The sequence below is a fragment of the Neomonachus schauinslandi genome, chromosome 8 (assembly GCF_002201575.2).
Source record: "Neomonachus schauinslandi chromosome 8, ASM220157v2, whole genome shotgun sequence".
In the NCBI taxonomy this organism is placed as follows: Eukaryota; Metazoa; Chordata; class Mammalia; order Carnivora; family Phocidae; genus Neomonachus; species Neomonachus schauinslandi.
In genome coordinates, this window is record NC_058410.1 from 26706025 (window position 1) to 26717768 (window position 11744).

At 40.7% G+C, this 11744-nt stretch overlaps 1 protein-coding gene across 1 annotated transcript in view; it reads right to left on the minus strand.

Annotated features, from left to right (window-relative positions):
- ARFGEF3 (ARFGEF family member 3) overlaps positions 1-11744 on the minus strand; it is a 166266-nt gene that overhangs the window by 117301 nt on the left and 37221 nt on the right. The window contains exons 3-4 of the mRNA XM_021693398.1: positions 3716-3797; positions 601-732 (exon numbers count right to left, since the gene is read on the minus strand). Coding sequence (XP_021549073.1) covers positions 601-732; positions 3716-3797 — 214 coding nt within the window. The remainder of the gene's footprint in view (positions 1-600; positions 733-3715; positions 3798-11744) is intronic.

The window sequence follows — 11744 nt, forward strand, 5'->3', positions numbered from 1 at the left end:
TCAGCATAAAGGGCTCCCAATCATGGTGATTCTCAAAGGGAGAGCAAAGGGAAAGGGGAGGGAGAGATGCCATCCCCCAGAGTGGTAACTGAAATGTGGGAGATAAGGTTCCCATAATTTGAGGATAGACAAGAAAGATGTGATTCTGATGTGGTTCCCAAGTATGGTCTTCCTGACCCTAAACTGACTATTTCTAAAGCCTTAGTATATGTGAAAACATTAGGTCATTGCTTTGTTTTAACATAAACAGGCAGCAGAATGACCATATCTACCCTAAGCTGGACCTACTCACGTGCATTCTCTTAAAGTGTGATAAATACATTACCTAACAACATTGGATATGCAGGATCAGGCCAAAAATCATACAGATTTACCGAAATTCTATCTTTTTACTTAGTTGTCATTTCTATTCAACAATCCAGGTAATCCTGGGGGACCATACGCAAGAATAACCATGCATTCCAAATGAAGGGGGAGCTAGCAGGACCACGATGCAGAGGCACTTCCAAGATAACAAGGAGGGGCTGGGGGTGGGGGTGGGGGTGGGGGTCAGTCTGCTCCTATCCCAGTGACGCAAACTGGCAGCCACGTCAAACCAACCTTCATCACTTCCACCTGCAGGTCTTCATTGAGGGAAGGCGTCACTTTCACAGCATTCAGGATCTGATTGAGCAGCTGCTTCTCATCAGAGTCTGTTTCCATGGATACAAACCTCTCTTCTGACAGAAGCTTCTGTAAAAAGGCACAAGGCAGTGATCACAGATAGGCTTTCCCCTGCTGCCTTAGTCTGTTGTACCTTAGTACGTACTGATGATAATTTTTCATACTCAGGAGCCATGGAGGTGGAGGCCATTCGGAAACAACTCATGTTATGTGGCAACAAACAAGGAAAAATGCATCAAACCTTTCGCAAACAGTGTGGGCAAAGATTTTTGCTGCTATTAGATAATTCATTCTAAATAACATGGCGACCATACAGGTTGTGTGGTGGGGGGGATGGAGGATGACTGTGCTCAGGGGAATCTAGCACATTACCAAAGCCACATTCACACATACCCTCTCCGAACGTAGCTTTGTCACAGGAAAGGAGAAGGTCTTGTAGACAACAAATTCGTTTTTCAGATATTTACCTTTTTACTTCCTAACACTAACTGTCATTTACCCAAGAAGTATTCATGAACTCACAAGTCTTAATGCACTTTTCATTAGAAAATGAACCCCACAAAAACCAGAATGAGAAGATGTTCACTTTCATGAGGTCTCTCAGGAGATATTACACCTCACAGTTCTTTTCTGTGAGGGGACAACTCTCATTTTTCATAAAATTCTGTCTTAGATTAGACCAAAACCCTCCCTAGAGCTCCTACTCCTTCATCTTTTCCTGGAGCCACAAGGACTAAGCTAAAATATCAGAAGTCAGTTGTGAAGTCCACCTAAGTCTTTTCTTCTCCTTGGGCATCTTCAAATGTTCCTGGTGTGAGATGGCTTCACAGATCCTCTCCTGCTTAAAATGTGGCCTCCAGAGTGAATGTCACACTTTAAGGGGTGGTCTGACATTAAAGAATAATGCAACCAAGAGCGCTCCCTAAGGTACACTCTGAACTTTGGGTGATTAAGATAGGTCATTGTAGGTTGATCCTTGGTAAAAAATGTACCATTCTGGTGAGTGCTAATGGGGAGGCTAGGCATGGGTGGGCGTAGGGGGCATAACGGGAAATTTCTGTACCTTCTTCTCAATTTTATTGTAAATCTAAAACCGCTCTTAAAAAAAAAAAAGTCTTAAAAATGTTTAAGATGGCAGAAGGGAAAGACAAAAAGAAATGGGGTCTTTGGTGGCACCATTGAGCTGTCACACCAAACCTAGAACTGCCTGCCTCTAGAATTCTAGTTATGTGAGATAATTAAATGTGTTTATTGCCTAAAACCAAAAGCTAAAAAACAGCAATGCATAACTTTAATTATATTCTCAGATCAAATGAGCTTAGTTGTAAGTCACAGTACATTCTATGCTGACTCACCCTGAAATCATTAATTCTCATTCACAAGGGCTGCAATTAAGCTATTCTTCCCATCCTGTCCATTTTTGAGACCTTCGTGTAAGATTTTATATTTATCCCTGTTAAATCTGTCCTCGTCCCCTTCAGCATAGAGTTGCAGTCGTGAAGAAATTTTGGAATTCTGAACTCTCTACAAAGAGAGCGTAAGGACTCCCTCTCTTAGTGGAATGTCACTGCAGATCCAGAAAAGAAGTATTTCGAACCTTCTTAGGACTCCCTGACATTTTGTCCACATCCTCTCAAAAGAGATTTTTTTTCACAATCACGCAGTGCATGCTGGGCACCCTAGAGTTAAGTTTATATACAAACTTGTTTTGACTTGAAGTGGTTAGGACCGGAAAGCCCTACAATAATGTGAAAGTTCAGAGGAAGTAACAGAGTGGTCAGAGGAAGCCTCACGGTCCACCGAGTTAACACGATAAAGCAAGCCATTGAAAGCATGGTTCTGTAAGCTTAGAGCATTTGGGAGTTAAAAATGTAAATGGGGGGCGCCTGGGTGGCTCAGTCAGTTAAATGGCTGACTCTTGATTTCGGCTCAGGTCATGATCTCAGGGCCCTGGGATTAAGTCCTGCATTGGGCTCCATGCTCAGCGGGGAGTCTGCTCAAGATTCTCTTTCTCCCTCTCTCCTCCCTCTCCCCCCACTCTTGTGCACTCTCTCCCCCTCTCTAAAATAAATAAATAAATCTTAAAAAAAATAAATGGAAATCTGTACAATACTAGAGAAAAGGGAACATACATAGCAGGTCAAAAAAAACTCCCATTCACAGTCACGGTTAGCCCAATCACCTTGGAGAAAGCAAAGAGCTTTTAATAACACTGACAATGTTTAAAATGGTCTAATGCTAATGCATATTAAAACATACATTATCTAATTTAGATCCACTGGAGAAAGAAGAGCCATAGTCTTCTCACTCTTTCATATGTATGAGAAAGCCACTTAAAGGATGAAGTAGTACATGCTAATGTGAAAAGACATCTGACAAATGCCACCAATCCATGGCCATCCTGAATAAACCCCACAGGCTTGTCACTTAGAAACTAAGCCACTTAAAAGTCAATATATTATATAGTCATCACCTTTGCACTGTTGGAATTAGACCTATTCTATATGGTGTAAAACACAAATGAACAAATGCTCAGAGAAGAAAGTGTTCAAGCAATCTCACTTTTCTGGTTGGGCCAATTTTTTTTTCCTCCCATTCCTGCTCTGGAAACAAAACACATGAATTCATTCACCCGCCTAGCTGTAAAATAGAAAACAAGACAAAATCCTTCCGGTTTACTATTAATTCTCCTACACAGAACCAAAGATGTTGGATGTATACAAGATTTTGATTGGTACAGAACTTGAGGTGTCTCTCTAGGGATCTTTTGCCCTCCTAAACTTGAACATTCCTCCAAATACTTAATTTCTGTGTGAGCTTAGCTGGGAATCAGTGTCAGATGACAAACGGTCAACAAGCTAATGCTATGCCCAGAGAAATGCTGGTAAATATAAGAAAATTCTGTTGTCCTCTATGGTTATCACCTAGTTCAATCAAATTGTGGTCCAAGTCTTTAAACAGCTAGTATTTAAAAATGTTAAGTATTTGCTCTTTCAATGCCAAAGTAGCCCGTCAATTTCTGTCACCTGGTTGCGCCCAGTGAGAGCCATACCTGTATTCCTGCCAAGGCATGTTGGGCCAGTTTCACATTCTTGGATTCCAGAGCCAACTGGAGAGGAAGCAAGCATTTCTCCCTGGCAAACACATAAATAAGGACAACATATGAGCTCAGCAAAGCTGACAGTCAAGTGATACAAGCCTTATGCACACCCACTCCCAAATGCTGTGACACACATACATAAAAACTATAACCGGTAATAAAAATGCACATGGACTTAAAAAAAACACAGCAAAAAAAATCTGTGCTGAAATGATAGCGTATCAGCACTTGCCTTGGCCCCAGGAAGAGCCAACACAAGGACCCTCAACCAATTGTTTTGATGCACAAATTATTACATGTGGCGGGACTCTCACCAGTCCATGCACGCACGTGCCTTGCTCTTTCCTAAATATAATTGCTGTACCCAGTACATCTGGGGTGAGCTACTCTAGAAAGCACCATTTATATAGATTTCAATGCCTTGTTCATACCTCTCTCTCACCTACAAAGGGAATGCATCACCACCACTACTCTGCCTCATCAATATAAATCGAAATTCTATTAACTTATCAGTTTCTCTCCAATTCAAAATGTTCAACAATCATTTATAATTTTTAAATTTGTTTTTTAGTCTCCATCAGGTAGAGCTGAGTTTTGTGATGGGTTCCTAATAAACATGTTTCCAAGACAGAAATATAAATATCAGCAGCTTTGACGAATGAGAAGTACGTGGTACCATGGGAGAGGTGAAAAAGAAATATGTGGGGAGGTACCTGGATATTGTAAAGCTTAAAAAAATAACTGGGCGCTAAAATATGTTAGGAATAAACCAAAAGAGCTATAAAAAAATCATCTTTCTGTTAGAACATTCACTCTAAATAATTAAACAATATCCAAGAATTTTAATCAACCTATTATTTCCCCACGGAGCTACGCTGGCACAACAAATGGAATGTTACTTAATTTTACCAGGTTCCCGCCCCCCCCCCTTAAACCACAGCAACCTCATTTTTATCTTTTTTATATTTTCAGCATAAACTGAAAGATTCATGGAGTATGAAAGCCACAGGGTGAGACTACAGGACTTCGTCTTTGGAGAAATAAGGGTCACTGTTGGAGAACACAATGAAACAGAAAGTTAATTATAGCTCTCATTCCTTCCTATCCACCCTGCAGCTCTGCTGCTTTTCTTTGGATCCTCCATAGCAGCTCCATGACAGATGAAGCAAGAGTCACAGACTCTCCCTCATGCTGGCCACAAAGACAGAACAAAGACAGACTCCATCAGAGAGAACATTAGCCTTCCCAGGCCTTCTCACCCCTCCCCTCACCAACCCAATGCTACAGTGGCCATTTTTACGTGACAATCGATGAACACTGCAGCCATTTTTCATTAGACACATCCTGCGACAGATGGATAAATCACGCAACTGTGCTCCTTCCAGCTGGGGGGCTGAAATTTTGTCACCATATCCTTATTGGCAGCTTAACTACCATTACAAGGCAAACACGGCTATGCAGTCAATTAAAGCAGGAGTAGCTGATTGTTGCCAAGTTGTTTTTTTTTTCTTTTGTTTTAATCAGAACCAGTTTATAAGCCGGAAAAATTAACTGGAAGGGTGAATGTTGAGCAGTAGAAATAACAGGCAGATGGAGTATTAACAGAAGAACCATAGAAGCTCATCTGTAAACCCTTGAAGCCATCAAATTTCCATCAGGATTCATTCATTGGGAAAGAACTTTTAGCTCACATTTGGAGTCAGATGGGCCAGTGAAGGCGCAATACCAATGAGCAAGTATGGAGGCCCCAAACCCTCGCAGTCTTACAGCCTGAAGAAGGAAAGTCTCTGCTAAATGGCCCTGGGCTGAAAATGCACAGGTAGCACACATTACCCACCAAGGGCACCAAACAAGAGCGGAGGCCACATTCAGCAGCCACAAGGATACTCTGGAAATGCTGAACCTCCCGACCCTTGGGAAGCAGTATTATGTTTGCATATAAACAACTGCAGACTCATATCGCCCTGCTGTCTTCAGAAACAGTCCTTGAAATCCTCATTCCGTTTTCTCATCTACTTCCACATGCACACAATTTGTACTGCAGACCTCAGCCAAGTTGTGGACAAATTCCAGGGCCACCAGGTTGCACCAGGATTCTAGGGGACATCACTGAACGGCCTGCTCCCTGTGCTAGTCATGGTCACCAGACAGGACTGAAACATGTAAGTGGTTCAGCTAAATGTGGGCTGAATTGAAAGGTATCAGTGATTAGTGGAAAGAACATGGGCTATGGAACCACATAGACCTGGATTCAAACCCTTACTATAAATCGTATGATCTCAGTCAAGATACTTAACTTTGTTGGGTCTTACTTCCCAATCCATAAAAAGGGCATCTGATGACCAAACCGGCAGGGTTGCAGGAAGGAGTACAAATAATATATCAGGGGTTGGCAAACTTTTTCCATAGAGAGGCAGGTAATAAATATTTTAGGTTTTCTGTCCACGTAGTCTCTGTCCTAAGTACTCAACTCTGCCATAGCTCAAGAGCAGTTATAGACAATGCATAAATCAATAAGCATGGCTATGTCCCAATAAAACTTTATTTACAAAAACAGGCAATAAGCCAGATTTGGCCTACAGGCTATAGTGTGCCCAGTCCTGATATAGACAAGGGCAGCACAGATCATGATTTCCTGCACAGGATAATAAGATCTAATCTTGTCACATAGTATGTAGAAAGATTTTGTACAGGACATGGAGCTAATTGTCCTGGGAGGGTTTTGACAAAACCAGGCTCTCTCCTAGAGGGTGATCTTATAGAACCAAGATCTGTCTTAGAAAAATAAGTGTTTTGAGAAAGCTGACAGAAATTTCATCTAAGCCAAGGCACTCCATCATTCCAACCATCTATTCAACCAACATTTGAGCACCAGCAAGACACCATCACGGATGCTCAGAAAATTCTGGCCAAAAACACAACTGAACAGATACTTGCTTTCATTTCATTCAAGGAAAGAAAGAAAAAAATAAAATTAGCACTTATTTCTCTGTTTAGTGTACCTGTCACTTCAACCTTAAAATAGGCATTTTTACCCTGTTTCACATTTGAAAAACTGTAGGTTCAGAGAGGTTCTGTAGCCCGCCCAAGGCTACACAGCTAAAATCTACTGAAGAAAATCCAAATGGAAATCCATCTGACCCCCAAGACCAAGTTCCTTCCAACACCCTTTGGTCTTAAAATATCAAAGCAAAATTAGGATAGATCTGTTTCTTAACCTTTTCTGGATCATGAACATAAAATATCTGGCACACGACCCTCTTCCTAGGGAAGTGCAGAAATCATTTCAGGGGACTCATGACCCCCCAAATGCCAATTTCATATGCATCCCAAGTTAAAAGCCCCTGACCTCAAGGGAAAGGACCTTGCCCAACATGGTGGAAATTTTGATGGGTCAGAGAAGAGGTACATGTTCCCCGACTGGGCTTAAGTTCCAGAAGGATAGACTTTGAAGTGATGTTACGCTGAGCCCTGGGGCAGAGGAGGGAGGGGTGTGTGTGTGTGTGTGTGTGATGACTCTTCAGGATCCAAGGGCAGAGGAGGGAGGGGTGTGTGTGTGTGTGTGTGTGTGTGTGATGACTCTTCAGGATCCAAGGTCTCTTCTCCCCTCAGACCCAGCGGTGGCCTAGATTAGCATCACAAGCCCCAGCTCCTGACTTCAACAGGAAATGAACACATGGGAAATGAAAGAAGCTCATAGACACAACTGATTTCATCGCTTGCTCTGTGGTATCATAAAAACTCTGCTGCCTTACTTTTTTTTTCTTTTTAAGAGATTTTAATGAAAGAGAATAACAGGCCTGTTAATTGGGTCTCAGGATGACATTTATAATGAAGTTGCAAGGTGGCACACACCAGTCCCCTTTGCACATAACATATTAGAATAAATCATCTTTTGATCTCTCTAGATGCTGCCTCATTGGGAAAAGGGCATACCAGATATCAATTTTCAGTTACATTAAGTGATTATTTTTTATGCACAGGCATGTGCAAGTTCCCTCTTGCTTAATTAAATAAGGGCAGTGGCCTCAGGTTTCATGTCCTGACATGAGATTATTTCTTAAAGAAGAAGAATCGGCAGTGTTGAATATGCATGAGGAGGACATCATCCCGTGACACTGTGTCTGGTTGTGTCAAGGAGACTAAATCTGTTTCCTTTACTGTGTTGCAAGACCAACTTTACTGGCCTGGAAGATAGCAATGAACACAGGGAAATGAAAATAGGTGAATGGGGAAAAGTTAGGATTTACCAAAAACTAGCTTTCAATACCAACTTCAATATGAACGTCAAGTAAAACCAAATCAATTCCTGAATGTTGGGCTGATTACTCTTTGATGAACCACACGGGAAAGCACACAGAGACTCTAGATCTGTAAGGTCTGCCGACACTCTCCAATTCTAGGATTCTAGGATCTGAGCCATTTATTCAATAATGGTCTGAAATGCTTCATATAATAACCATGGCTCTGGCTGAAAATCAGAGGCATCTATGTGCAAACGTCCATGATCACATGTTCAGCTCTCCTATTTTATTTAATTACAACTTTTGAAAGTAGAGATTGAATTGTCGACAGGACAAAGAAAGATTACTTGTCCAAAGTCCCATGTTTGTAAATGAAACAGCTGTGATTTAAACTTGGACCATCTTCAAAACCCATAGCCTAGGCCTCCACAATGCCTTCACCAGCAGACAGCTCCCCACCAACTGTGGCAGACACATGGCTTTAAAAAACAGCAGTTCAAATGTCTCCCAGGTTAAAAGACTAGGGACAGGCATCAAACAAGTCATGTAAATCATCTTATTTTGAGTGACCACTGATGAAGCAATGCATTATACTGACAGTGGGTATGTAGTTATGAAAAGGTATAGACAGTTTGGATGAATGGGAAAATGTGGCTTTAAAAACCAGTTGCTGAGTTTAGGCTACAGCCATCTACTTTTCCTAGTAGCCACAGACCTTCCTAATTTGAGTTCAGGAGGTTTTTCACCGCTTCCCCTCCCCCCTTGTGTGACACTTGAGACTTTATTATTTGTGTTTATGAAGACAGGCTGTAAACAGTTTGTATCAACACTGATGAATTTTCATTGACTAAGCTTCGCCAGAGCCAATTCTATTGAACCAACTGGAATTGAAATGGTCCCTTAATTGACCTTCTCTGTGGTGTTAAAAAGGTTTCCACTGTATTATGATTTTTATTTCTACTTTCACAAAATTATTTTTATCAGTATCAATCCTTTTATATTTCATAACAAAGATAAGATTCACCTTCTAGGAACTTTTTTAGGCTCTACGAATGCAACTATGAACAACATAAAATTCCTTCTCTCCTGCAGGCTTTCAAGATTTCCTAGCAAGCCTACTGCAATTGTTAAGTTGAGCACATGAAATTGCCATTTTTGCAGGTTGGAAAGGGTTGAATATCAGCAATTTTATATGATTTAATCTATTTTTAAAATCCCAAATAATAATGGTTATGTTCATATTTTCTCTCAAAATATATATTTTCACTATCACTTTATTATAAAAGATTTACATGTACCTAAAAACACTCAAATAGTACAGAGGGATAGATAGCAATGAAAGTCAAGTAGGGTACTCTCCGAGAGAGTGAGCTGAATGTTGACGATGGGTGATTTCAGACAGTGGCATGGGGGAATCTTTTGTTTTTTATACTTTCTATTTGTATCAATTTTTATATAATAACTCCAGAATATACTTGCATAGTCTGAACAAAATATTTTTTAAAGCCATAAAGCCACTGGCTCCTTATCAAAATAACCATCATTTTGTTTCCTTCTGTTCAGCCCAAAAAGGTGAGTGCCTTTGCTTATATACAGGCAAAATATTAAATATGGAACTAATTTCCTCCCATTTCTTACTGGTACTCACATTTACAGTCCATGTATTCTTATTTTATTTTATTTTTTTGAGAGAGAGCACACACACACACACACACACACAGGGGTGGCTGGCAGTAGGGGGGGGGCGGGGAGAGGAGGGAGGTTGGCAGAGGGAGAAGGAGAGAGAGAATCTTCAGCAGGCTCTACGCCCAGCATGGAGCCCAAAGCAGGGCTTGATCTCATGACCCTGAGATCATGACCTGAGCCAAATTCAAGAGTTGGACGTTTAACTGACTAAGCCACCCAGGTGCCCCATTATAGTCCATGTATTCTTTATCTTTACAGCAATTATACCTGCTGTCCTCTTGTCCATAAAGAAAGCCTCCATTTACATGATGGGCCACACTATGGTAATTGATTTGTTTTTGTAATGAAAGGACAGCTACAGGCAATTAAGTAGGCTTATCAATCATCTGAAAACTTGTAAATACAATCTGGATTTTTTAAAATTTAGTTTTATTTTTTTTAAATTTTTTTATTATGTTCAGTTAGGCAACATAGACTACATCATTAGTTTTTGATGTAGTGTTCAATGATCCATTAGTTGCATATAACACCCAGTGCTCATCACAACACGTGCTCTCCTTAATACCCATCACCCAGCTACCCCATCCCCTCACCCCTCTCCCTTCTGTAACCCTCAGTTTGGAGTCCAGAGTTTCTCATGGTTCATCTCCCTCTCTGATTTCTTCCCATTTAGTTTTCCCTCCCTTCCCCTATGGTCCTCCGTGCTACTCCTTATGTTCCACATATGAGTGAAATCATATGATAATTGTCTTTCTCTGCTTGACTTATTTCACTTAGCATAATCCCCTCCAGTTCCATCCATGTTGATGCAAATGGTTAGGTATTCATCTTCTCTGATGGCTGAGTAATATTCTATTCCTGCTACGAACACTGGGGTGCATGTGCCCCTTCTTTTCACTACATCTGTATCTTTGGGGTAAATACCTAGCAGGGCAATTGCTGGGTCGTATTCCATTTACAATAGCACCAAAAACTGTAAGATACCTAGGAATGAACCTAACCAAAGAGGTAAAGATCTATACTCTACAAACTACAAAACACTTATGAAAGAAATTGAGGAAGACACAAAGAGATGGAAAAACATTCCAAGCTCATGGATCGGAAGAATAAACTTTGTTAAAATGTCTATGCTGCCCAGAGCAATCTACACTTTCAATGCCTTCCCTATCAAAATACCATTGGCATCTTTCACAGAGCTGGAACAAACAATCCTAAAATTTGTATGGAACCAGAAAAGACCTCAAATCACCAGGGGAATGTTGAAAAAGAAAACCAAAGCTGGGGGCATCATGATGCCTGACTTCAAGCTATATTACTATCTGGATTTTACCTTTGCTATCTGATAGGTCTAATGGCGCCTACTCTATAGTAGATGGGTATATGTATGGAGGTAGGTTAAATTTGTTCAAACTCTAGAATTTACCTTGAAAATCATATTTTTCTAACATATAAGAGACAAGTTTATTTTCTTCACATTTCTTTTTTTTTTTTTTTAATAAAAGAAGGCAATTCAACTCTGGAAAACACAATGGAGGTTCCTCAAAAAGTTGAAAATAGAGCTACCCTATGACCCAGCAATTACACTACTGGGTATTTACCCCAAAGATACAAATGTAGTGATCCGAAGGAGTACGTGTACCCCAATGTTTATAGCAGCAATGTCCACAATAGCCAAACGATGGAAAGAGCCAAGATGTCCATCAACAGATGAATGGATAAAGAAGATGTGGTACATATATACACAATGGAATATTATGCAGCCATCAAAAAAACCCCGGAATCTTGCCATTTGCAATGACATGGATGGAACTAGAGGGTATTATGCTAAGCGAAATAAGTCAGAGAAAGACATGTATCACATGATCTCACTGATATGAGGAATTCTTAATCTCAGGAAACAAATTGAGGGTTGCTGGAGTGGCAGGGGTGAGAGGGATGGGTGGCTGGGTGATAGACACTGGGGAGGGCATGTGCTGTGGTGAGCACTGTGAATTGTGTAAGACTGATGAATCACAGACCTGTACCTCTGAAACAAATAATACATTATATGT